This window comes from Macaca fascicularis, chromosome 7 (genome assembly GCF_037993035.2).
Source record: "Macaca fascicularis isolate 582-1 chromosome 7, T2T-MFA8v1.1".
In the NCBI taxonomy this organism is placed as follows: domain Eukaryota; kingdom Metazoa; phylum Chordata; class Mammalia; order Primates; family Cercopithecidae; genus Macaca; species Macaca fascicularis.
In genome coordinates this window covers 145868962-145896593 of record NC_088381.1, presented here as the reverse complement: position 1 = coordinate 145896593, position 27632 = coordinate 145868962, and the positions used below count along the sequence as shown (strand labels likewise).

The following is a 27632-nucleotide window of genomic DNA, read 5'->3' as shown; positions in this document are numbered from 1 at the left end:
TGTGCCTATAAGTGAAGAAGAACCAGTTTGGTGGCAGAGAGGTAGGGGAAGGGGGAGGGGGAAGGAGGATAAGGGGCACAAGATAGGAGGCCAGGAGACCTATAAGGAGACCAGAGCTGAGCCAGGTGGTGGGGAGGGAAGGAGGGAGTGGGGGTGGGGAAAGGGTTGCTGTATTAGTCAGCTGTCACACTGCTATAAAGAAATACCCAAGACTGGGTAATTTATAAAGGAAAGAGGTTTAATTGACTCACAGTTCCACATGGCTTGGGAGGCCTAAGGAAACTTACAATCACGGCAGAAGGCAAAAGGGAAATAGCCACCTTCTTCACAAGGCAGCAGGAGAGAGAAAAGCGAAGGAGGAACTTCCAAACACTTATAAAACCATCAGATCTTGTGAGAACTCACTCACTATCACCAGAACAGCATGAGGGAAACCACCCCCATGATTGAATCACCTCCCTCCCTCAACACATGGGATTACAATTCAAGATGAGATTTGGGTGGGGGCATAGAGCCAAACCATATCATTCCACCCCTGGCCCCTCCAAAATCTCATATCTTTTCACATTTCAAAACCAATCATGCCTTACCAACAATTCCCCGAAGTCTTAATTCATTTCAGCATTAACTCAAAATTCCAAGTCCAAAGTCTCATCTGGGACAAGGCAAGTCCCTTCTGCCTATGAGCCTGTGAAATCAAAAGGAAATTAGTTACTTCCTTAATACAAAGGGGATACAGGCATTGGGTAAATGCTCCTGTCCCAAATGGGAGAAACCGGCCAAAACAAAGGGGGCAGTCCAAAATCATGCAAGTCCAAAATCCAGGGGGCAGTTGTTGAATCTAAAAGCTCCAAAATGATCTCCTTTGACTCTACGTCTGACATCCAGGGCATGCTGATACAAGGAGTGAGCTCCCACCACCTTGGGCAAGTCCTTCACAGGCTGGTGTTGAGTGCCTATGGCTTTTCCAGGCACACAGTACAAGCTGTCAGTGGATCTACAGGGGTCTGAAGAACAGTGGCCCTCTTCTCACAGCTCCACTAGGCAGTGCCCCAGTGGGGACTATGTGTGGGGGCTTCAACTCCACATTTCCCCTTTGCACTGTCCTAGCAGAGGTTATCCATTAGGGTTCCACCCCTGCAGCAGACCTCTGCCTGGACATCCAGGCATTTCCATATGTCCTGGGAAATCTAGGTGGAGGTTCTCAAACCTCAAATCTTTACTTCTGTGCACCTGCAGGCCCATCACCATGTGGAAACCGCCAAGGCGTGGGGTTTGCACCCTCTGAAACAATGGCTCAAGCTGTATCTTGGCCCCTTTAGTCATGGCTGGAACTGGAGCTGCTGGGACACAGGGCAACAAATCCCAAGGCTACACACAGGCAAGGCCTTGGACCTGGCCCACAATACCATTTTTTCCTCCTAGGCCTCCAGGTCTGTGATGGGATGGCTGCCACCAGGATCTCTGACATGCCCTGGAGACATTTTCCTCATTGTCTTGGTGATTCACATTTGGTACCTCATTATTTATGCAAATTTCTGCAGCCAGCTTGAATTTCTCCCAGAAAATGTGTTTTTCTTTTCTATTGAATGTCAGGCTGCAAATTTTCCAAACTTTTACGCTCCGCTTCCTTTTTAAACGTAAGTTTCCATTTCAGATCATCCCTCTCAAATTCAAAGTTACACATATCTCTAGGGCAGGGGCAAAATGCTGCCAGTATCTTTGCTAAAGCATAGCAAGAGTCAGCTTTGCTCCAGTTCCCAAGAAGTTCCTTATCTCCATCTGAAGCCACCTCAGCCTGGACTTCATTGTCCACATCATTATCAACATTTTGGTCAAAACAATTCAACAAGTCTCTAGAAAGTTCTAAACTTTCCCACATCTTCCTGTCTTCTTCCGATCCCTCCAAACTGTTCCAACCTCTACCCATTACCCAGTTCCAAAGTTGCTTAGATGTTTTCAATTATCTTTATAGCAGTGCCCCACTATCCATAGTACCAATTATCTGTATTAGCCCATTTTTCACACTGCTATAAAAAAGTACCTGAGACTGGGTAACTTATAAAGAGGTTTAACTGACTCACAGTTCCACATGGCTTGGGAGGCCTCAAGAAACTTAGAATCATGGCAGAAGGTAAAGGGGAAGCAAAGCACCTTCTTCATAAGGCAGCAGGAGAGAAAAGTGAAAAGGAGGAACTTCCAAACACTTATAAAACCATCAGATCTCATGAGAACTCACTCACTAGCATGAGAGCAGCATGGGGGAAACCACCCCCTTGATCCAATCACCTCCTTTCCTTGACACATAGGGATTACATGTGTCAGGGAGATGAGATCTGGGTGAGATCACAGAGCCAAACCATATCAGTTGCTATAAAGGTCAAGGAGAGGTGTAAAGACTGACTCTTCTAGCTTCTGCACCACGTGACTGCTGGTGGCACCATCCACTGAGATAATGAAAGCAGGTCTCCTGGTCAAAATGAAATTCTGGGAGATCCTGGCCCCAAAGAGAAATATGGAGATGGTCTCCTCAAATCTTGCTTTCAGATGGGGCTGCTGACTAGCACACTGGTCCCCAAGAGTTATATAAATCCCTTTCTCTCCTCCCAGACTCCAGGCTTCTGGCTCACCCCTGCATCCCTTCATCAGGGACTACAGTTCCTTAAGGCAGGCATTGTGCCAGATTCATCCTGTTTCTCCACTTCCCCCTCCTATAAATGGGCACTGAAATGGATTGAGGCATATGTAAATGGCCACACAATGAATGAAAGGCTGACTACAGCCTCCACTATCGTAGTGTAAAAAGGCATGCAAGAGACAAGGAAGAAGCAACCCTTGCTCTCCAAGGACTGCACCAGGCAGGTAGACAGTTAAGTGTGGAAGGTGGGAGTGGAGAGAAGTGTCCAGAGAACCAGGATGGGAGGCAGTAAGGGCAGAGGGGTCTTTGAGGTTCCCCATAGAAGGCAGGACTTGAGGCTTGTCACCAGTACAGAAAGCAAAGAGCCAGACCATAGATGTGGGTGAGCCTGGTGTCTATAAATCACCAAGACCAGCCTGTTAGGGAATCTCTAAATGATGGCATAACCGGGGACAGGAAGAGAGAGGTGACAACCCTCAACCCTCACTCAAGCTCTCACTTTACTCAACCAGACATATGAAATTAAGAAGAACAGAGCGGGAAAGAGAGGTTTCCACCACACACAATTACAATCCAAGTTCCCAAATTTGTCCCTGGTTCAGCATGGCTCCTATGAACCAGTCAGCCTCGTTTGCAGGCAGATAGAGAACACCCATGTGAGACTGTCCTTATGTTAAATGCTCCCAGGGATGTCTGTATCTAACTAATACTGTGATTAAGAAAACAGCTCCTGCCAACTCTCTGGGGGTGACCTGTGTGGACAGTAACTAGCAGAATCAATAAGAGAAATTAAGCCTATTCCAGCTAAATAGCCAGTTCTAAGAACCCCATGGGTCATTTGAACACAGGCATGATTTGACAAAAATATATCTAAACAACTGTCATCCAGCCAGAATCACATGGGCCTTTCTGCTGGGTTTTTTTTTTTTTTTCCTTTCTGCTGTTTTTGACCAGAAAATGGAGAATATAAAGTAACTTATCAGTAGCCCTTACTCTCATAATCTCAACAACAGCAATAAGAACTCATTGCAATTTACCCCTGTTTGCTCTCATTCAGCTCTCTGGAGAGTGTCCAGTCTGTTGATGTCTTTTTATTTTCTATCCCTGTAGACATATGAAGATTCTCCTCTAGACTTCTCTAGGCTCTCACAGTTCCCAGATGGATCCAGGGCCCTTAAAGATAATAGCTGCCATGCTCAGGGCTCTTTCAGTTAAAAGTCAGATAACCAATTTAAAGTAATTTACACAAAAAAATGGGAGTATGGGAAAGATTGCAGATGTATTGGTTCATATTATTGAAAAATCAGGGGTGAATCTGGCCTGCAGGAATGACTACATCCAGAGGTTCAAATGATAAAGAAGGTGAAATAGCCCCTTAGCCCCTGGATCTTCACAACCAGCAGAAAATTAATTATTTTTCAGAGCTCCAAATGAAAGATACAGGAAGTCCTGCTTGAGGCATGAGCCCACACTGAAATCAATCTCTGGTCAGAGGGGTGGCCATCTGTCTACTCCCCTGGCCTGTGGGAGATGCAGAGGTTAGCACACTTGCAGGAATGGAAGGGAGTCCTGTTAAAGCTGCAAGGGATGCTAGGTAGATAAACTGTCCACCACCAAGCTGTGTATCTGTTGGTTTTTTACTGTTGCTTTTCCCTGTCACTCTCACTGGCACTGGCACTATCTATTCATGTTCACCACAGCCCTCTGGGAAGGCCAACCTGCAGATAACCACGGCTATTTCACAGCAGGGGAAGTGGAGGCTCAGTGAACAAAGCCACCTGCCCAGTGGTAATAGAACTAGGATGAGGGACCAGATCTCCAGCTGTCTGGCCCAGTGTGGGTGACACTGGCCACTGCCCAGAGAATCCATTCCAGGCTAAACATAGGGAAAGATCAGAGCCTACTTGGGACACCTCTTGCCATCATATTATTCTGGATATAAACTACTACAAGTCAGAACTCACTGCTAATCAGCTCATCAAAACATCTGAATGTTTATGATTTCTCTCCTAAATTCCTTCACAGTATTATCACTTCTCCCTAAACACTTGGGAGGGAGAGAAATAGATGAAAAAGGAAGAACTTCTATATTCCTACTTACTATTGGGCAGAATTGAATTTCTGCCAATATTAACTCCCCTTACAAAGATTTCCCTAGAAAGGGGCGTGTCCCAGCATCCAGAAAGGCCCAACGTGGTACGGCTCTGACGCCCTGTTGGCTGGGTGAGCTCTGGGCTATAAAGGCCCCTGCTCTGTGCAAAGAGATGACTGCTCAGGGGGGTACCCCTGACCAGCTGCACCCACTGTAGGAATAATATAGTTTGGATATTTGTCCCTGCTCAAATCTCATGTTGAATTATAATCCCCAATGCTGGAGACGGGGCCTGGTGGGAGGTGTTTGGGTCATGGAGGCGGGTCCTTCATGGCTTGCTGATGTCTTTGTGATAGTGAGTTATCGCGAGATCTGGTCATTTAAAGGGTATGGCAACTCCCCTCCTACTCTCGCTCTTGTTCCTGCTTTGGTCATGTGATGTTTCAGCTCCCCCTTTGCATTCAGCCATGACTATAAGCTTCCTGAGGCCTCATCAGAAGCTGAGCAGACGCCCGGCGCCATGCTTCCTGTACAGTCTGCAGAATCATGAGGCAATTAAACCTCTTTTCTTTATAAATTGCCCGGTCTCAGTTATTTCTTTATGGTAATGCAAGAACAGACTAACACACAGAGCCACAGAAGCTCACCACTGCTGCAGGAGCCCACCAGCTCTGGACTGAGGACATGGTGGGAAGGTAGAAAGCGTACAACCTCTAGCAGCCTTGGCAGGACTGGGCTCTGTGGAAGCAGCCTACTCAAGCAAAGGAAAATAGTAAGTCAAGGACACAGTTTGTGGTCAGAGGGTGAGAGGCCAAGCTTTGGCTACGGACTGCCTCCATTCAAAGCCTTTGCCCGCCATTCATTGCCTGTGTTGCCTCCCGAAAACAACCTAAGCCTCCCGTGCCTCCATTTACTCACCTGTACAAAGGAGCTACTAGTGGTCCCTTGACTTCACAGAGTTTCATATGAATTGAAATTGAATCCATGCAAAGAAGCTAGTATGTGATCAGTGCTCAGTATTAGCTGTCATGATTATTATTATTATTACTGTGTCATTTGTTGATAGCTAATTCTTCCACTCAGAATGAAGCCTACCTTAGCATTCCCAGGCCTACCACAGGATTCTGTGGTGTGGCAGGTAGAATAAAGCCTCCCTGCCCCACAAAGATATCTACTTCCTATTCCCTGGAACCTGTAACTGTTACCTTGCATGGCCAAAGGACTTTACAGGAAAATCAAAAGGACTTTTCAGGAAAGTGATTACCTTAAGAATCTTGAGATTGGGAGATTTTCCTGGACTATCCAGGTGGGCTCAAATTAATCACAAGGATGTTCCTAAGAGGGAGGTACAGGAGGGTTAGAGTCAGAGGTGACAGGGGAAGCAGAGGTTGGAGTGATGCAGCCATGAGCCAAGGAATGCAGGCAGCCTCTACAAACTAGAAAAGGCCACAAAACAGATTCTCCTTCAGAGTTTCCAGAAAGCAAGCAGCCTGGCTGATACATGAATTTTTGGACTTCTCACCTCCACAACTATAAGAAAATAAATTTGTGTTGTTTTAAGCCACTCACTAAGTTTATGGTAGTTTGTTTTAGCAGTAATAACAAACTAATACAAATGATCATTGTGTCCTGATACAGGCCTCCTGATCACCTCCTCCAAGGCACAGGTATAGGGAGCATTTGATTAAAGAACACTCAGAAGGAAGCTCCTCGCACTCTAAAAGCAGCCCTTTCATGTTCATTTCTTCAACAGATATTTATCATGTGTCTACTCTTGTGCATAACCCATGCCCGCAGCCACACTCAGCAAGGACAGAGGACAGGAGGGCTCATCAGAGACCCAGGCTCTTCCCATCCTTCTGGTGGGCTCCCCCAGCCTGTTGGATTCTCATGTACAATAGAGTCTGACTCCATTTCTAATGTTGACTTCTGACAGCTTTCAAGCCCTGAGCCTCCCACTTACCCTTTTGCCCAGGTCTGGCCAGCCCATAAGAAAGCTCAAGGCCTCCTGACTTGTCACTGGTGGGGAAGTTCAAGCTAGGTAAACCCTGGCCACGCATGGGAACCCTCATCCTGGTTCCACTCCAGCCACAATAAAAAACCACAGCCATTCTGCCCCAAGTACCTCTCACTCAGGTTCACTCCAGACGGAACCTGAGCCCTTCTCCTTTGGGAAGCCTTTTGCTATTTACTACATAAGTAATAAAATTTATCTCAAATTCATTCATTGGTGCCTATGAGACCTCAGTCCAACATCTACAAATTCTGGGAGGGGGGACAACCCAGCATTGAGCAGAGAAGGCAAGTGCCTGTGTGAGCTCAGGCTGCCATAGCAAAGTACCATAAAGTACATGGCTTAAACAACAGAAATTTGTTTTCTCACAGTTCTGGAGGCTGGAAGTCCAAAGTCAATGTGCCAGCCCAGTTGGTTTCTGGTGCTGTCTTCCTGGCTTGCAGACAGCCACCTTCTCACTATGTCCTCATATGGCCTTTCCTTTGTGTACATGTGGAAAGAAAAAAAGCTCTGGTGTCTCTTCCTCTTCTTATAAGGACACCAGTCCTATAGGTTTAGGGCCCCAGTCTTAGGACCTCATCTAACCTCATTAATTCCTTTAAGGCCTAATCTCCAAATAGTCACATTTGGGTTGGGACTTCAACATAAGAATGTTGGGAGAACATAATTCAGTCCATACAGTGACCAAACAAAACATCATACTGTGCTCATTGCCTCAAGGTCACAAAATAGCTGCTGTAGTTCCAGATGTCCAAAATCACACACCAGTCTCCCTTACAGGAAGAGAGAGCAAGGGGCAACACTAACAAACTATACCTTTGTTAACTTCTAAAGAAAAATTCCACCAGATGTGGTGGCTCACGCCTATAATCCCAGCACTTTGGGAGGCTGAGGCAGGCAGATCACTTGAGGCCAGGAGTTCAAAACTAGCCTGGCCAACATGGTGAAACCCCATCTCTAATTTAAAAAAAGAAAAGAACAACTTGTCCAGCAGCCCTCCATAAGATTCCCCTTCACCTCGCATGTCATGTGCCACTTCTAGCTGCAAGGGAGGCTGGGAAAGCAAGATCTCACTTTTCCAGTCTCTCAAGTAGAAGGCAAGAGTTAAGGGGGTTGGAAATAGTCTGCTACAGCAGCTAATTAAAAAATTAAAAATATCTGTGGAGGACTTACTATGGTTTATCTTCTCCAAACACTCTCCAAGTACACAGTATCTATTATCTAATTTGATTCTCCCAATGTACCCTATGAGGCAGGTACTATTATCTCCACTATTCAAATTTGGGAATTGAGGCCCAGAGTGGTTGGGTTACTTGCCTAAGATCACACAGAACACTGAGGGCAAAAGGATTTGAGCTTAGGCCAACTCAAGGGCCCAGCCCTTGAGTTCACCATCCATCAACAGAGGTCTGTAGATGCTGATGTGTACATGCTTACTCTTAGCAAGAGAAAGCAAGTAGTGGGCAGGAAAGGAGACCTCCCACCCACTACACAGCCCTGGCAGCTAAGTTGTCCTGACAGCTCCAAGAAGACAGGGAACAGCCAGAGCCCCTGACCTCTGTCCCCAGTTCAGCACCCTGGGGAGCCAGGAAGGACTTCATGTCCCACCCAGGGTCAGCCTTGGAGAGAAAAAAGTCCACACTGCTGACCATATGTCCCTCCAGCCTTCCCTCTCCATGATTACCCACCCATAGAAAGGGCCACCAACCACTTCAAACATTCATAGCCTGGGGCTCATGGGCTTGATACCAGCTCAGATGAGACGCTGGCTGGCCCCTGCTGGGCACCAACAGGTGGCTGCCAGGTTGGGTTGGTACAGAGGGTTCCAAGCCCACCACTCATGGGGACTGATCAGAGAGCTCCATGCCAACACCCCACCAGGGAGTCCCATTTCTAGAACTGCAAATACACCTGGAAAACAAAATCCGTAGTGCCAGGCCTACCTTTTGGGAAGGAGGGCTCAATGTTCATGTTTCTGATGTTATCCATTTGTCATTACAATTGTGTGTATGCATAAAGAGTGAATTTGTGGTCAATGCAAACATGAAAGCCATACCACCCTTTGTATTACCTTCTTGCAGCATATCTGCAGCTTTTCATTTCCAGAGCGCCTTTTAATTTGGGAGTAGCCAGGCTCTCTTAATCTCAAAGAGGCGCTGCCTAATTCTCACAGGTGGGGTTCATGAGCTGCATTTCTTCCTTCTCTGGAAGACACCTGGAAGGGGTGAGAGCCTGAAGCAGGGGTCCCCACCCTGACTGTTGAGCATTAAAGAACAAAAGCAGTAAGTCATGTTGATATCTTGTTCTCTGGATAGGATGCAATGAGAGGGCCACTTTCACCTGTGTTGTGTTTGTTTTGAAACCCCTAACTCCAGTCTAATCATGAGAAAACATCAGACAAACTCAAACTGAGAGACATTCCACAAAACACCTGAGCAGTTACTCTTCAAAAGTGTCAAGGTCATGAAAGACAGAGAGAGTCAGAGAAACTGTCACAGATAGGAGGACACTAAGGAGACATGACAACGGAATGCCAGGGGGCATCCTGGATGGGGTCCTGGGACACAGAGGACATTAGTGAGGAAGCTGGTGCAATCTAAAGACAAAACACAATTCTAAAAAAAGGCCTGGCCCCTGGCCAGGTGCAGCAGCTCAGACCCGTAATCCTAGCACTTTGGGAGGCCAAGGCGGGCAGATCACTTGAACCCAGGAGTTCAAGACCAGCCTGGGCAACATAGCAAGAACCCATTTCTACAAAAAAAAAAAAAATGCAAAAAAAAAAAAATAGCCAGGCATGGTGGCACATGCCTGTAGTCCCAGGTACCTGGAAGGCTGAGGTGGGAGGATCACCTGAGCTCAGGAGGTCAAGGCTACAGTGAGCTGTGATCACACCACTGCACTCCAGCCTGGGCGACAGAGTGAGGCCCTGTCTCAAAAACATGCCTGGTCCCAATTCAAACCAATTAAATCAGAATTTTGAGCATTTGAAGCTTTCCAGGTGGTTGCTCTGGACAGGTAGGGTTGAGAACCATAGATCAGTGATTTTGAATCCAAGTGTGAGCATCCAAATCCCCAGGAAAGCTTATTAAAACAGTTGGGTGGGTCTCCCCCAGAGTTTCTGATTCAGTGATTCTGGAGTGAGGCTTGATAATTTGCATGTTTCAACAAGTTCCCAGGTGATGAGTGTGCTGCTGGTCCTGAGAACATACATTCAGAACCACTGACCTAGATCCTTGCAACTCAAAGTATGGACCAGCAGCATCGGCATCACCTGGGAGCTGGTTAAACATGCAAAAACCTCAGGCCTCATCCCAGACTCACTGAGTCAGAACCTGCGTTTTAACAAGATCCCAAGTTATGCATTTATGCATGAAAATCTGAGAGGGATTGCTCTAGAATGAACGTGCAGGGAGAGGGAATGAGGAAATAGGAGCTGAAATGGCAAGGGTCAGGGAGGCTTAATATCCATCATTTTACCAGTCTTAAGAGTCTATCCTTTCTTCTCGCACACAGGAAAGTGAAAAATAGGAGCAAACATCAGAGGAACTCTGCAATAATCAAGCCAAAAGCAGAACTAGGCAGAAAGAGCCTTCACTGCCCCCAGCAGTGCTGGCCAGGGACACAGCGACCTGGCTGGGAGGGTGTCCTACCTAGCTGATGGCAGTTCTGAGGTAGCTTCTGCAGAAACCAAGCAAACCAGGCCAGGAGGTACTGACTGCAAGAAAAAGGACATGGCAGATACAGCCCAGGGTTTAACATTTACTCTTTTGAGGGCTGATCCTCTCCTTCCTTCAGTAAAGGAGTGAAAACCAAGGCAGCCTGTGCAGCCTTATAATAGACATTGCTTCCCAGGAAGGAAAGAGTGGGAGAGACAGGGAGAAGGAAGCAAGGAGGAAGGGGACAAAAAGGAAAAAGAGGAAGAAGGGCAGAGGCTTTTTGAACAAATGGGTCCTTACCAAACAGCTTTTTTTTTTTTTTTTGGAGACAGAGCTTCTCACTCTTGTTGCCCAGGCTGGAGTGCAATGGCGCCATCTTGGCTCACTGCAACCTCCACCTCCCAGGTTCAAGCGATTCTCCTGCCTCAGCCTCCTGAGTAGCTGGGATTATAGGCACCCACCACCATGCCCAGCTAATTATTTTTGTATTTTTAGTAGAGACGGGTTTTCACCATGTTAGTCAGCCTGGTCTCAAACGCTTGACCTCAAGTGATCCACCCACCTCAGCCTCCCAAAGTGCTCAGATTATAGGCGTCAGCCACCACACCCAGCCCCAAACAGCTTTTACCGAAATGTTTTGTGGACTTAAGGCTTGCGGGGGTGGGCTGCCGGGGGCGGGGGGAGGGGCTGGTCTTCCCATTTGACCAGTTACCAGTGGCAGTGGTACCCGGTCACTCAGCATTCAGGACCTCTCTTTAAATATGGGCCCTCCTGATCTAGCCCAAGAAATAGCACTGCTACACTGGGGCAGGCTGCCAGGAAGACACCACCCTCTGTGGTTCTTTCATCCTGATGAGATTATACTCGATCACCAGCTCCCAACTTGGATCCTAGCTCCTCGTGGCTACACTCTTCCTAACGACTTAAGTCCCAAGTGCCACTCTGTGTGACTCCATTTAAAACTCACATTTGCCTAAACTGAGGGCTATTCCAAACCTCCCAACAAATTCCATTGCCCAGGATTTGCTGGAGTGCCTCTTGGAGCCACTTTGTTTTCTGAGATGATATTAGATGCTTGCAGTTTTGGAGCCCTGCAGCTGTGGCAGTAGGGCCCAGGGCATCCTGTAATGCTGAAACAGACCATCTCTGATCTTGAGAGTAGGTTAGGAATGCTGCAGAAGTTAACCTGACAACTAAGCAGCACCTCATAAGAGATGAGAGCATGTGCAGCTTTTTAAATACACAGATTTCAACACTCCTGAAAATAACAAAGAATGGTGCAATTCTATTTCTTATTTTTATTTTTTGAGATGAGGTCTTGCTCTGTCACCCAGGCTGGGGTGCAGTGGCAGTCTCGGCTCACTGCAATCTCCCGGGTTCAAGTGATTCTCCTGCCTCAGCCTCAGCCTCCAGAGTAGCTGGGGAGGCGTCAGGTGCACAACACCATGCCTGGCTAATTTTTGTATTTTTATAATAGACTTTGCTTCCACAGCAAAGTCACGCACCACCATGCCTGGCTAATTTTTGTATTTTTAGTAGTGATGGGGTTTCACCATACTGGCCAGGCTGGTCTCGAACTCCTGACCTCGTGATCCACCCTCGGCCACCCAAAGTGCTGGGATTATAGGTGTGAGCCACCATGCCCAGCCAAATAGTACAATTCTAAATGCTTGCATGCTTATGAGCACTGTACCATAAGCCAGGACATTTACACTTACATATCTGAGAGGCTCTGGACCAAATAGGCCAGAGTCAGAATTCCTCTTCCCTCCACCTAAGAAGAGGGAGGAGGAATAATAGCTATGTTGCCTAAATCAAAGAGGCCAATGACTAGGTTAAATAAGAAGTACCCACATGTTATGAGAAAACATTCATCAAAACTGGTGATGCCTAGCAGAGAGACATTATCACTGCTGAGGGGTGAGGGAAGCTGCAGAATTTTGTTGAAAAGCACCAAACCCAAATCAATGGCAAACCCTCATGGCAAATTCCACAGGAGAGAGAAGGGATCAGGGCAAAGTTCACCCGAGTGTTTCTGAACTGCAGAACAAGATCCGGGAGAGAGGGTTCTCCTACAGATTTGAACTCCAGAGATGACTCCACCCAAGCCAAATAGAAGGCCCAGGACAGCAGCCAGTCAATAAAAGCTTACCTCAGCCCCAGGATAAGTCAAGAACTCACCACAGTGGTTGTCAAATGTTGAAGAATTTGCCTGGTCTTTGTGCTGGTTCCTCTAAATCCCTGGAAACTCCCAAGGGATAGGAATGTCTGTTATTCATGGTGTGCCCCTTGTGGCACACCTAAGTTTATGCTAACTAGATGACTTTGAATGGGGGCAAGATTACCCCAGCCTCCTCTGGGGAGGGGAAAGAAACAGGAGACTGAGTTCATTTAATGTGGTCCATGATTCAATAAATCATGCCTATGTAATAGGACCCCAATAAAAACTCTGAACACTGAAGCTTGGTGAACACATTGATGTGGGGAGAGGACATGGAAGTTCTGCACTCAAGACCCTCCCAGATCTCCCCTGTGTGGCTCATGTGGCTGGTCCTGAGTTGTATCCTTTATATTAAAACTGTAATTATAAGTAGAGTGCTTTCCTGAGTTCTGTGGATCATTCTAGCAAACTATCAAACACGAGGGGGCTATGGGAATCCCCAAATTTGTAGTTGGTCAGAAGTACAGGTGGTCTGGGGCCCCCACACCTGAAGCTTGTGGCTGAAGTAAGGGCAGTCTGATGGGGAACTGTGTCCTCAAGACTGCAGAGTTTGCACTAACTGCAGCTGGTTAGTGTCAGAACTGCACTGCAGAAATGTAGTGGTCCAGGTCCATCCTGTCTTAGGCCCTGGGTAACATCTGGTGGTAGTCTGCATCTTCCAGGGCTTTTGCCTTCTTTACCCATCGACTCCCTCCTCTTACCCTACTCCTGTAAATCCAATTTTCTCTGAATTCAGGACATTTGAGACCCAAACTCAGGCATGTAAGACAGCCCAAGAAGCAAATATATTCCATCTCTACAGCCTGTAGAATTTAAAAGAAAAAAATTTAAAACCACAGGCCTGTGTGACCACAGGCAAATTACTAAACCTCTCTGAGCCTTGGTCCCCACCTCTGTAAGATGAGACTAATAACCCCTCCATCACAGAGCTGATAGGACAACTCAATGATGTAATATATTTGCAGAGCCTAACACAGGCTCTCACATATGGCAGGTACTCAGTAAACATCCACCTCCTTCCTTGCTATCTTCACATAGCCCCATACTCCCAACTCTTCTTGCCTCTCTGCTCACCCCAGCTAACTGTTCTGGGTGCTGGGCCCACTGGCACCATGCTGATGTTTTAGATCCCAGGACAGTAGGAAGCCAACCATTACACATACCCAAACTAAAAAGCAAGTAACCATGACCTTGAACAGAAAGGACATTTATATTTACTTCAGTGGCTATAAAAGACACCATAAAATAGACTATGCAGCACACATCCTCACGATTAATAATCAGATATTGCAAATTATACTCTCTGGTCCCTGGGTGCATCCAACTGGTCACTAAGAACAATTAATTCTTTCGGGAAATAAAAGGATTGTGAATTGTCGCTGATCACTGAAAAATCTGCTTGCTGTACTATGAATAAAGAGTACAGAAAATTAGGCTCAAATTCAGGATTTTTTCTGCCCTTGTGAATTGGGTGAAGTAAGATCGGAGAGGCTCAAACACAATTATTGTCCGTGAGAGCAGACAGTAGGACCTGCCAACGACAAAGACATGGGAATTAGAGCAGGAGTTTAGGGATGTCCAAGAAACAGAAGCAGACAACCAGGCTGGGAGGAGAGGCAGCGCTGGCAGCAAGCAATGGGGTAGAAACACAGAAGTTTCCAAGTGAAAACCTAGCCACAGTGACGGAGGTTTCAGCAAGAGGACTAAGGTCTCCAGAAGGACTGCGGGGAGACAAGTAGAATTCCAGGCCTAAAACTGGGGCCACTGAATGAGAACCAAAGGAATAAGTCAGGAAACAGTAGAACAAGGTTGGTGCTCAGGTCACAGAAAACCAAGGTGCAAGGTTTCAGCTGAGCCTCTGAGTTCCTGGCCCTGGGCTGCTTAACTCCTCCAACCAGAGTCTCAGAGTCTTGGAAGGTGAGAGAAACCCCCAAGAAGCAGGAAGTAGCCCCACAGTTGAAGTGGCCCCACCGGTTGGAAGGATTATAGGAGCAAGAAGCCAGGCAGAAGATCACACCAATATTCAATTCAGGTCCACTCTGACCTAATGGGCATTGTGGGCGAACTCCCAACCTAGAATACAAATCCCACCAAACAGCCCCGGGCCTTCTGTTCCCTAGATCTCCCTGGGAAACCCTGAGGAAGCGGCAACCAAGAGGAACCATAAGCCCTTGGCGAGGACCATGAGCACACTCTGGAAGGGCATGTGCCTGGGGTCAAGTGAGTTATGATGGACAAACCCTGGAACCTTGAAGGAGTTTTTATTGAAACAGTACAGAAAACACCAAAGGTCACTGACAGCAGTGAGCTCATGGCTGCAATGGAGTCGGCCCCAGATGCCAAACCACCTCGCTGAGGTGTGACTTCCTTTGGAGGGTGACATGGCTAGGAAAGGGAAGCTGTTCTCTGTCAAGTTCAGAGACCATGTTCATCTCCAACAAAATCAAACTCCCTACAAGTTCAGTGTGCCCCCAGTGGCACCCGTGGCACGTCTTGGCAATGGGAAGGGTTAATGGAAGTAGTGGGGACATCCAACCCAATGGCACATACCAGGAGTGGGAATGTAGGCTGCTGAGTCTTCTTGGAGAAGAAGAGAGAGCTATGCCACAGTTCAGCCTGTGGGCCCTGAGATAAGGGCCACAGTATGCAGAGAGGATTCCAAAAGAGGAGGAGGATGGTGACATGGACAGTGACTCTGGGGCTGCAGGCCACCATGTGGCAAAAATGGAGCAGCTGGGTGGAGGCAGGATGAGGGGCTGAGGAGTGGAAAGACATCAGAATGGGGCAGGGAGAGCAATTCCAATCAGAGTGGAGCAGGGAACAGCCAGCATATTAGGGCCAAGACCCGGTCAGCCAGCTTCAACCCCTTCACACGCAGGATGAGCTCATGGAGGTTGATCTGCCATAAGTTGAAGGCCTCTCTGAAAGAGATCTGGGTTCTTCTGAAGAATGAACAGGTATTCTTCTTCTTGTGCCTGGAAGAAGGGAAAGAAGAAAGAGAAAAGAAATAAAGAGGCAAGAAACACCAGCTCTGTATCATTTAGAAAAACTAAAGATGGTGGCTTTGGCCAACTCACCAGCTCCCTGCCCCTACGGACCTCTCTTGGATACAGGATCATACTATACCACTACTCAATCAGGAGCCAGAGGAACTCAAATATTTCAAAGGAGTTTTTCAAATAAGTGGGATAAATAAAAGCAGTTGTTTCACAGGGCATCAAAGGTCTAATAAACCCATTTGGGTAGATCATTCCAATGTTTCTTTCTCCAAAAGCATGGTAAATATATGCCAACCAAGAATCCCCCAAACTCAAAAATAGTCAAAGCCTTTCCAAACTTTCTAAGGATAAGAATCACTTGGAAACCTGGTCAGGTGGTCCTGGGAGGCTAAGGCCATTATGAATTCAGCCCAGCTCAATCCCTTCTGCACCCACAAAAGGACATGATGAAAACTGGTGTTTATGATGATGACCTATTCAAGACTTCATTTCCTGAACCCTCAGAGGAAGAATACATCAAAGTTGGCCCTTTCAGTGTGCAGTATATTATGCTGTAAACTAATTCAATATTTGATAGTGGGCACATGATATAGGTTCCCAGAATGGTCCATTCCTAGCATGGAATTGAGCATCATCTAAGCTTCCTCTCTTGAGTGAGAACAATCAGCCAGAGTGTGGCCCTTCCAACGTATTCGTCACACTCAGTAATAGAGCCTGAAACCCTCTTTCCTCTGGAACCAGCTCCCTGAGGAAGCACACTTCTCTTCCTCATGAATGCCCAAAGGTGCTGAGGCATCTAAAAAGATCTGAAGCCAGACATGGTGGCTTACGCCTGTAATCCCAGGACTTTGGGAGGCCAAGGCAGGTGGATCACTTGAGGTCAGGAGTTCAAAACCAGCCTGGCCAACATGGTAAAACCCCGTCTCTACTAAAATATAAAAATTAGCTGGGCGTGGTGGTAGGAGCCTGTAATTCTAACGACTCGGGAGACTGAGGCAGGAGAATCGCTTGAACTCGGGAGATGAAGGTTGCAGTGAGCCGAGATCACACCACTCTACTCCAGCCTGGGGGACACAGTCAGACTCTCTCAAAAAAGAAAATAAATAAATTAAATAAATAAATAGATCTGAGATCAAGAGAATCTGAGTCACACTCTCACCTACAGGACAAAGAGCACTGGCCTGGCTGACAAGTTCCAGGACCAATTAATGGAGAGATACACACCAGGGCTTCCTGTCCTCAAACTTGGGATACTTGGATGGGGCTGAGACTCTCAGAAAACATTTCAAACTTTAACTTTTCCTGCAGGGAGATCTGGAGATTTGGAAGCTCAGGCAGGGCCCTGTAGACTGGTGGGGAAAGGTGGCAGCAAAAGCAGGACCCCTGGGGCAGGCCAGGGGGCTAGGAGGGGAGGAGAGGGAGAAGCCCACACTCACTCGGCTAGCGCTCTGATGCAGCAACGTGACATGTTGAGAAAGGAGCTGGCGCTGGCACGGGTGCCCAGGGCGGCCTCGATGCCACGCAGCAGGTCATTGGTCTTCAAGATGAGCAGCATCTGGCGTGGCACGTGGTTAAGGAGCTGGCTGATCTGGGGGAGGTAGTTGGCCGCGTTGTTGCGAATCTCTAAGTCCTGAGGCAGCAATGGGGAGACGGAAACAGATGGTTGGTATGGGTAGTGGGGCCAGGGGTGGCAGGGGTCTGGCAGGCTGGGACCAGAGGGCTGCAAAGAAGTCCCAGGAGGGAGCTTCAGGCACCGCTGTCTTGGCACTGCTAGGAGCACTCCCAATAGACAAGTCTAGCACAAGGCGCTGTATAGCCTGACAAACCTGGAAGGGGATGTCTCAGCCAAACTTCTAGGAAAGTGCTGAATGTGACACAGGATACACTGAGAGAGACCAGGTTATTCTCCAAGGCTTTTTCACTGGCCACCAATTTTAGATCAGGTCTGGAAGGACCCCCAGAAGCCAGTGCCAGCTGAGTCTGGTTTCCTACCCCTCCAAGCCTAGCTCAGGCTGACCTGACTTCAACCCAACTCCAAAGTCCTGCCCCATAGCCTGCACCCCGCCAGACCATGCTGCTGCTCACACTCCATTGCTTACCACTGTCCTTGCATGGGAGCCAGTCTCATCCCACCTGTGGCCCAAGGTCTGATGCCCTGGCTTAGGATCCAGGATTAGCCCTTCATGCTGGTCATCGCCACAGCCCTTGACCCATCTGGTCTTTAAGTTTGGGGTCTGGCCTCCCCACGATCCCTGTCCCTACACTCTTCACAGCTCTAGGCAGAAAACTGCCCCAAATCCTAAATATAAGTGTGGTTCTGACCCCTTTTCAGTCTCCGTAGATATGATGATGATGGTGACGATAAGCACCATATATTGAGCATTTACTAAAGAAACCAGGCACTTTGACAATTTTGGCATGTATTAATTGATTTAATCCTCACAACAACCCTATCAGCGTATCATCCCCATTTAAGATGAGGAAACAGAGGCATTGAGAAGTTAAGTGCGAGTAAATGGTGAGATGGGACGTGAACCCAGGCAGTCCAGCTCCCGAGCCTGTGCCCTCACCATCTGGCAATACCACACCTCCTCACCTCACCACAGGACTCCACGACTCTGGGTAAGTCCTCTAATCTGTTTCAACTCAGTGTCCTCACCCAAACACTGGGAATGCCAATACCCTTTGTGCCCACCTCCCAGCAGCACTGGGAGGGTCACCAGAGATAAGGTCTGAGGAAGCAATCAGTAGCCAAGTCATAATGAGGAGACCTTGCGTGTTGTGGAAAGGCTTTACCACCCCTCTCCTCTCTGAAGCAGCAGGCCTCTCAGTGCTTTCAGGAGCACGTGTGGGCTGTTGAGAACAGAGTCACTGCAAAAGTTGAAATGTCTTGAAATGCCTCTCAGGCAGGAGCTATCAGGCTGGCACATCTCAACACAAAGCCAGACTTCAAGAGGTGCCTGCGGCCACAGCTACAAGTCCCCTGCTCACCGCAGGGACCCCCCAACCCAGCATGGTCAGGACTGGCCTGGCAACAGCCTCTCAGCTCCTTCACTCACCCAGGCTACTACCGGGAGACAGTTCTCAGAGCAGCAGAGTCTCCAGCTAAGACAAATCCTGATGGTGGGTGTCTGCAGTAGACCCTGTTGGGTACCTACCTGAGTCTTCACCCCAATCTCCTCTATTAAAAGAACCCAGGATCATGCCTGTAATCATAGCATTTTGGGAGGCTGAGGCTGGTGGATCACGAGGTCAGGAGTTTGAGACCAGCATGGCCAACATAGTGAAACCCCATCTTTACTAAAAATACAAAAGCTAGCCAGGCATGGTGGCACACACTTGTAGTCTCAGCTACTCGGGAGGCTGAGTCAGGAAAACTGCTTGATCCTGGGAGGCAGAGGTTGTAGTGAGCTGAGATCACACCACTGCACTCCAGCCTAGGCAACAGAGTGAGACTCTGTCTCAAAAAAAAAAAAAGTGTTCACTTGATCCCTTGGGTCATGCTCCCTTGGGAGGTGTAGCCCCTCCCTGGCCCCAGCAGAGAATCTGGATTGAGTTCAGCCAGGGCTGGCTCTGAGCTCTCAGCCCCTTGCCACATGACTGGTTTAGGCAGGGACACGTGACCTGCTTCAGCCAATGAGGCAAGAGGAGGTTGTTGGAGGGAGGCTGACACTTCTAGAAAAGGTTTTCTTGCTCTTAAATTATATAAGGAGACTTAGCACCTTATTCCTGCCTCTAGCGACCACTGAATGAAGATGTAAAGCTTGGAACCACCACAGTCATCTTGGAATTGTGATGGACAGCCCAGAGAATCATGAGTTAGCCCGGGGACCTGAATTTGTTGATCCACTGAGCTAACCCACCCATCTCCAGGCTTCTTGTAGGAGAGAGAACAAATTCCTTATGTTTAAGCTACGGTTAGTTGGGGAAAACATTCTCCCTCATATAATGTTGGAGGTTTCCCTAATCCTCAATGACAGCAGGGCTCAGAAAGACCAAGCCTGTGGATCCCTGAGATCAGGCTGACCTGGAGTAGCTAACTTTATGATCTATCTGGGTTGTCCAAAGTGAGCAAATGGAGTAAGTGTCTCAAGAACGTTCACAAATGTCCCTCTACCAGACCCAGTCCCAGGATGGCAGGGATCTTCTAAAAAGATATACAAGACGGGGTCTTTGCCTTCCAAGTGCTCACCACATAGTTGGAGAGTTAAGGTGTGCAGACAAATAACTACAAGGGGCATGGTGTACTTGCCTTGTTAGCAATACAAGTATTAAGGGGTGACTTTTGGCAAAGGTGGTAAGAATAGGCTTTCTGGAAGAGACAAGACTTTTTCAAAGGACTGGCATTTAAACTGAGTCTTTATCAACGAATAAGAATGCAAAAACAGGCTGGGTGCGGTGGCTCATGCCTGTAATCCCAGCACTTTGGGAGGCCGAGGTGGGTGGATCACAAGGTCAGGAAATCGAGACCATCCTGGCCAACATGGCGAAACCCCGTCTCTACTAAATATATAAAAATTAGCCGGGTGTGGTGGCACATGCCTGTAATCCCAGCTACTCGGGAGGCTGAGGCAGGAGAATCACTTGAACTCGGGAGGCAGAGGTTGCAGTGAGCCAAGATTGAGCCACTGCACTCCAGCCTAGACAACAGAGTGAGGCTCTGTCTCAAAAAAAAAAAAAAGAAAAGAAAAGAAATAAAAAGAAAATAAAAAAAGAATGCAAAAACAAAATTCTATCTTAGTTAATAAAAACAAATATATACTGAGAACCTAGTAGATGCCATGTGACCTCATCCAGGCCTGAGGTTTTAAATATCACCTTACCCTGAAGACTCTTAAATTTGTATTTTAAGTCTAGACCTCTTCTGTGAACACCAGATGCCCATGACATCTCTACCTGTTCAAGAGAACCATTGACTACCCCACCCCAAATATGTCCTTCCCAGTCTTCCCTATGATAGGAAGTACCACCATCCGCCACCATAAAACTCATCCCAAAAAGCTATGATGCAGCCTTGGCCCTGCCCTTTCCCTCCTCTCCACATCCAGTCCTACAGAAACTCAATCTTACTTCCAAAACACACCTTGACTCCACTGCCTCTCTCCATCTCTGTTGCCACCAAGGCTGAGCCCCTGTCATCTCTCAACCTGGAGTCCTGGCCCAGGCTCCTAAATGATCGCCACCACTCATCTCACCCCACTCGAGAGAGATACTTAAAAAGAACAAGTCTGGGCCTCTCCCCCTCCTGCTCAGAGCCTATCAAGGGCTTTGTTTTGTGCTGAGAATTAATTGGAACATCTTCCCATGGCTTTTAAGACCCTGCGTAATGATCTTCCTGCCCACGACTCCTCCAACTTCTCATCCCACCATCCTCCTCACCACACTCTGGGCCATACCAAATGCTTTCTTTCCCCTTGGCTTGAGTGTGCCTAGAATGTGTCCTTCAAGCTCCTCCTGGAACTGGTGCCTTTCCTGTCCTTTGGGCCTCAGCTGAAATGTCACCTCCTCAAGTCAGGTCTTCTCTGAGTGCTGTCCCGTCCCCCTCCTCACAGCACCCTACTTGTTTCGTCCAGGGCACTGACAACCTGCAATTATTCCATTCACCTGTTTGTCCACTTGTTTACTGTCTGTCTCCCTCAAGCAAAGTGTAAATTACAAGGCCTGTCTGCCTGTTCATCATGGGATCCTCAGCTCGTACCCACGGCCCCACAAAAACAAATGTTTGTCAAATGAACAAACTTCAGGAGCTGTGGGTAGGCACTTTACATGCACTATCAATAAAGTGGAAATTATCCTTACCATCCCTATTTTACAAAAGAGGAAAATTGTCTCTCTTCCTTAGAGATGATGGAGTTCAAGGCTGTAGAAGCCAAGAGCAGTTGGTGGCCATCTTTGCCACCAAGCTTGCTGGAGAAAGATGTCAACTTGGAGGAAAGTGGAGCCAAGAGATGGGGATGGATGGCCTCTTTGATGACATCATTTGAGAATCTGGATCTAGCCATTCCCAAAGCTGCCTATCACAAAGCAGCTTACAGGGTAAGCAGCTTACCCTGAGGCTCAAAGAGGTGATGAGGACCACCCAAGGTCACACTGTAAGGAAGAAGAGGCACTGGAGCCCAGGGCTTTCTGACTGCACAGGCAGAACCCTGTCCCTGGTGGTGAGCAGGGGCCTCAGCTGGAGCCCAAGGCCATCCCCCACGTGGATTCAGGCAAGTCTAAGTGGGTCTGGCAAATTAATAGGCTGTGAAGACAGCAGCCAATTCCGGGAGGCTGGAAAGGCCCCCTGGAAGGGAGCCCACCTTGAGCCAGGAGGAATGAGCTCACCCCCGTAAGCCTCTGTTGTGCAAGCAGAGGTGGGTCTGAGTACCCGGTGGAGGTGCTCCCAATATGTCTCCTGGCCCAGACTCCATGAGACTCTTGTCTAGGTGAAATGGAGAAATGAGCTACAAATAGTGACCACAAAAAAGCTGCTTTAGCCTGGTCAACATGGCAAAACCCCGTCTCTACTAAAAACACAAAAATTAGCCACTCATGGTGACATGCACCTGTAGTGCCAGCCACTTGGGAGGCTGAGACAAGAGAATCACTTGAACCCAGGAGGCGGAGGTTGCAGTGAGCCGGTATCATGCCACTGCACTACAGCCTGGGTGACAGAGCGAGACTCCGTCTCAAAAAAAAAAAAAAAAAAAAAGTCTGCAGACAATGAGATGAGCACCCCTGCTTGAGTGCCACCTGAGTAGTGAAGGGCTATCTCAGCTTGGTGCCTTAGAGGAGCCATGTGATGGGAGACAGTGCCAGGCAGAACACAGCAGTACTGCCAGATTTATTTAAGAGACAGTCCCTAAGGATTCCCAGAGGTCCTGTGGGAGAACTTGGGGAAGGCCTGGAATCTAGTGTGAGTGGGTCAGAGCTAAAGCTACAGAAGTCTGAGTTATTATGGTCAGTGTGCCCCTGTTTCCTCCAGACTGATAAGGCTTGAAGGGGAGCTAGGGAGATATCACCGCCTTTCCCTCCTTCCATCCAGGGCACTATTTCTCCTTGTCTTTCTCTTCTTATCCAATATAGTCCCAATTCTTCCCCTCCCCCCACACGTAGCCCACCAGCCTAGACTCTCAGACCCTACTTGGTAGGGGTCCATAGACCACCTCTAGCCCTGCCTTCTGCATTTAGGAAGAGGCAGGGCCTGGAGGGGCCCCCTACCTCAGTGGCAGTGACGGGAGCTTGGCTGATGCCTCTGTTGACTGAGTTCCATGACCGCGCTGTCAGCATGCAGGCAAACAAGGGGTAGAGATCCCCGGCTCCCAGGCGCTGGCTGTACTCCTTCACTCTCTTCATGTCAGTCCAGATCAGAGACTGCCAGAGGTGGCAGTAATTCAGGCGGAATTCTTCCGTGAGCACCTAGGGTGGAGGCGGCAATGATGGGACCTGAGCCTCGTCTCCCCACGAAGGCCCAAGTCCCTAGCTGATGCCAACCATTATAAAAGATGATGGTGAGGACTGCGCCTTCCCATGGCGTCTGCTTCTCCCCCAGAGCTCCGCCATCCCTGAAGGTTTAAGTTCAAAGCGACTCTTTAGCAAGCCTTGACCCTGAGTGGCAGTGACTATTAACTGCCCACCCAAGTCTACATTCTCCTCCTCTTCCCAGGTACAGGCTACTTTCTCAGCCTCCCTCAAAGTTAGATGTGGTCCTCAGCATAAGCCTGACTGAAGGAATGTGGCAGAAGCTCCACTTCCAGGCCCGGCCCACAGAAACTTTCCCCGCCTGCTCCTCCAAGCCCTCACCCCGCCGCCAGCTGCCAGCACCATCACCTCTGGTGAAGCTTGGGGGTCAGAGCCCGGCAGTCTTCACCCATCCAGGACTGGCATGTGAGCAAGCAATTAAGTTTCTGTTGTATCTGGGCCATCATTCATTTTGGGGCCACATGTGAAAACAGCTAGCCTACCCTAAACTAATGCATTCTACTTCGTTAAGCCTTTCAGAAGAGGCCAAGATTTGGGGATGTGGGATCAGGTCCCTGAGAGAAGGAGCAGAATCCCCTGGGGAAAACCACCCCGGGACCATCTGCCTCATGGGACCAAGCCAGGCCCTGGGGCCCAGATTGGCAGTGAACTTCCCATCTTCCAAGTAGGAGCTCATGGCTCCTTTGAACCAGATCTGTATCCTGAGGACACAGTCTGAGGCCCTCCAGCCCCCATCAGCTGCCTGCCCCCTTTCCCACTAGGCCTAAACATTAACTCCTTCCCCATGAAGCCCCAGCTCATGCAGAGGACAGCTCACTGCTGAGGATCCTTGCTGGCCTGGGGCTCCATGGGAAAGTACAATCTAACATACAAGCCTATTTCCACCTACTCCTCACAACGGCCTGTAAAGGGGGTGCCATCAACCTCACCTTCATGAGGAGGAAGCTGAAGCTCTGAGAGCTCTGTGACAGTGACTTGCACAAAATGACAGCTCCAAGGGAGAGGGCAGGGCCCTTTCCAGCTACTCTTGCTGTCTCCCTCCCAGTTCTGCAGCTAATTAGAGTGGTCAGCAGACTCTAAACCCAGAGGTCCCGGGGCTGGGTAACAAAGGCCTCTTCTACCTGGTAAAGCCCATGGTCCAACAGGACAATCTCCGCCTTTCCCGTGCCAGGGTGCTTCCGCACCAGTACATTGCCGGGGTGGGGATCGCAGTGCACGAAGCCATTGACGAAGATCATCTCACTATACATCTTGCCCAGGTGGCGTGAGATCTGAAAGAGAAGCGGGGGCAGGTGGGAGCTCCTCTCCACTCACATCTGTCTCAGGGACTTCTATCTGGTCTCTCGATGTGGTCATTAAGGGGAGGCCAGAGAAAATCGGTGGGTTGGAGCGGTTGTCGTGGGAGTGATGGCCTGAGATGACATACTTTTTGAGTTTAAGACTTCTTACCTTTAGCTGCACCTTAGAATCATGAAACCATGTGGGTGGTACAAGGCACCAGTATTTTTTAAAGTTCGAGGTGATGGGAACACATGATTAGGTAGGAGAACTACACTCTCCACCTCCCGCACCCGCCCTTCCACTTGTCTGCCATTTCTCTCCTCCATACCCTTTTATCAGCCCTTCTCCATTTTCTCCCCAAAGCTGAGAATGGGCTGAAAAGCTGGGCTGGGGGAGCCATTCCACTCACCCCTTCTCCAAAGAACAGGGCGGGGGGCTGAGGATCAGGAGCAGGTCACCTCACCACCTCCTCTGGGGCTGCCCCAGGCCTGTGCCAGGTGGACCCAGAGTCACAGGCCTGTCTCCCCTCTCCCTGCTCCCCTCCCTGCCAGAGCCCAGTGCTAATCTGATTTATGATGTCTGCACAGAAGAAATGACACTAGAGAAGCCGTTTAAATCATCCTGTCACTGCTGCTCTCCCTGACGAGGCAGTCTTCTTATCTCTAGTCCCTTTTTTATTAAAGCTAAAAGCCTCTTCCCAGCTAAGGAACAGCTGCTGAATAAAGCCAGACCTGGACCCACAGAGGGTCTGTTGACAGGTTTCCAGGGGACAAAGAGATGCTCGACCCAGAAAGCTGACACCCCAGGACACAAGCTGCCCTAGGCAACCCTCTTGGCCTCAGCTGGACCCCATGGTCATTAACAAACCTAACCTGGTCAGAGGGGAGAGAAGCTGGGGCCCACGGGTGGGGAACACAGGATTGGGATCTTAAAAATGTTCCTCTGTCCCCCAGCCTGCAAAGTCCTACCTGACCAGGCCCTGCCTCCTGCCTGGTCTCATCTCACACCACACTGACATTCCAGCCACATTCACTCTCTCTTCCCCAACGATCCCTGTGCTTTCTGGCCTCAGGGCCTTTGCACATGCTATTCCTGCTGTCAGGAACATTCCTGCCATCTCCCCTTCACTTGACTTACCCCCTCTCTTCCTTCCCATCCCAGGTCAGCATCGCCTCTCTGAGGAAGCCCTCCCTGACGTCCCAGGCAAGATGAGGTTCTCTCGCCATACTTTCTCAAAGGCCTTTTCTTTCAGGGCACTAGCACACTATTTGTGTGATTATTTGATTAATGACCATCTATCCCACTATCATAAACTCCCAAGATAGTAGGCACTTGCTGTGCTTTGTTAAACAGCTTTATTGAGGTATAATTTATGGACCACAGACTGGCTCTATTATGTATCCACTTGCTTATAACAGTGGCAAACACGTGACTATGACTCTGCGTTCAACGTAAGTGAGACCCTCATCTCTGTTTTCCTAAGATGCTGTTGTTCCTGCCTCGATGCTTATTCTAACCCCATTAATGTCCTCTGAATCCCAATCAATTATAATTTGCCCATTGCATCATTCTTGATGACCCTACTTTAGTAACAACCAGCTGACATCCTTATTAGCCCCCCAAAGGTAGGGACAATTATGATCTTCATTTTGCAGATGAGAAACTGATTCATCAAGGTTTAACTTACTCATGGCTAGAGAAAGGTCGAGCCAAGATTCACACCAGCTGACCCCGCAGCCTTCTAGTAACTGCTATTCTACGCTGGCTTGCACCCACTGCTGCACTCTTCAGTTGAGCTTTGTGACCTTAACCAGTTGCTTATGCCCTCGGCTTCAGTCACATGGAAATAATAATAGTCCCACTAGCCAGGGTCACTGCGAAGGTAAATGAGAATGCCACGGTGCCGTGCCCTGGTGATTCTCATAAGTGACCCTGTGCTTGTCGTTACTAATTTCTCATAACACCCCTGGAAGGTGAGCAGACTAGCTTCCATTGTACGTTTTTCAGAGGTGAAGACGTGTAAGACACTGTGCCCGCTACCACGCCAGCCCTCCAGCTCCTGCAATTTTCCTGCGGTGAAATAGACTCCCAGTACTCAGTGTCTGTCGGCATCAGGAGCAGGACTTTGCCCCAGGTCAAGTTCTCAGACTCAGGCTGACATGCCAGATACCCCAGGGCCACCACTGTCTGTTTCCTTGGAGGGGGGCCCCCGGCCAGGGCTGGTCCTGGGTGGGCCACCAAGTCTCAATGCCACCAAGAATCTCTTCTATGGGGCTCTTCGGAGCTTCGTGGAGCCATGCTCTGAAAGGCTGTATCTGCCAAACCAATTGCATTTATTAAGTAATCATTCATTTTTATTTGTCAAGGACGCAAATAAGGTCCAATCAGGGCTCCTGATCAGCCCAAGATAAGCAGCGCAGCCAGACTGAGCTGACAGAATCCCAGCCAAAAAAGGAGAGAAACGACATTTCATTTAGTCTGGGCAGACCTGTCATGGGGAGATGTATGATCTCCCTTAAGCTTTCTGAAATACTGCTAATCGCTCTGGGCCCCCTATTAACTATACTGAAAGATGGCCCCTAGCGGTCTGGGGGCTCAGGATGGGGAGCCCTTGCCCCTGAAAAGTGAGCTGCTGCTGGTGGGGTTGGGGAGGTTGGGGGCCACCAACTACTGCTCTATGAGAAGAGTCCACATGAGAAGAGTCACCAGAGTGGCCCACTCCATCTCAACATCTCCAATCCACCTGCCTCCAGCTCATTGTGTCTTGCCATTTGGGGCTGTTCCTAATGTTGGTTTTAACCAGATTTCACCAGCATAGACAGAGACCAGAGGGGGAGTCCCTGCGAATGGCATGGTTCTGTCACTGGGCATGGGAGACCTGGGGATAAGACACCTCTCTTCTCAGTCTGGTTCCAAGTTCCCTTAGCAACTACATGGGACTAACCCCACCTGCTCTACTTGCTCACAGAGCAACCTTAAGATTCAACGTCAAAATAGGATCACATATGAGAAAGCACTTTACACACTATAAGACAACACATCAAAGTTTGTTTTTCATGCAGTAGTTTATCATTTTTAACTTAGAAAAAATACATACCCACTATCACTCTCAAAGCCTAATTTTCGAAGTTTAAAGTACAGCTCATATAAATACAGAATGTGTGCCAGGCACAGTGGCCCACACCTATAATCCCAGCACTTTGGGAGGCTCAGGAGGGATGATTGCTTGAAGACAGGAGTTTCAGACCAGCCTGGGCAACACAGCAAGAC

General features: G+C 48.6%; 1 protein-coding gene across 15 annotated transcripts in view; it reads right to left on the bottom strand.

The window, feature by feature from the left end:
• Nucleotides 1–14865: 14865 nt before the first annotated feature.
• The window catches only part of ADCK1 (aarF domain containing kinase 1), a 125889-nt gene continuing 113122 nt past the window's right edge, over nucleotides 14866–27632 (bottom strand). For 10 of the 15 annotated variants that reach the window (XR_012416043.1, XR_012416045.1, XM_065549140.2 and 7 more), the window contains 4 exons: nucleotides 24203–24352; nucleotides 22821–23018; nucleotides 17057–17250; nucleotides 14866–15596 (listed from right to left, as the gene is read on the bottom strand). Coding sequence is in view for 13 of the 15 variants with exons in the window: in XM_065549140.2 (XP_065405212.1) it covers nucleotides 15425–15596; nucleotides 17057–17250; nucleotides 22821–23018; nucleotides 24203–24352 (714 nt within the window). In the remaining 2 variants the exon portion in view is untranslated. The remainder of the gene's footprint in view (nucleotides 15597–17056; nucleotides 17251–22820; nucleotides 23019–24202; nucleotides 24353–27632) is intronic. The other 5 variants (XM_073997968.1, XM_065549143.2, XM_073997969.1 and 2 more) reach the window with 1 other exon arrangement.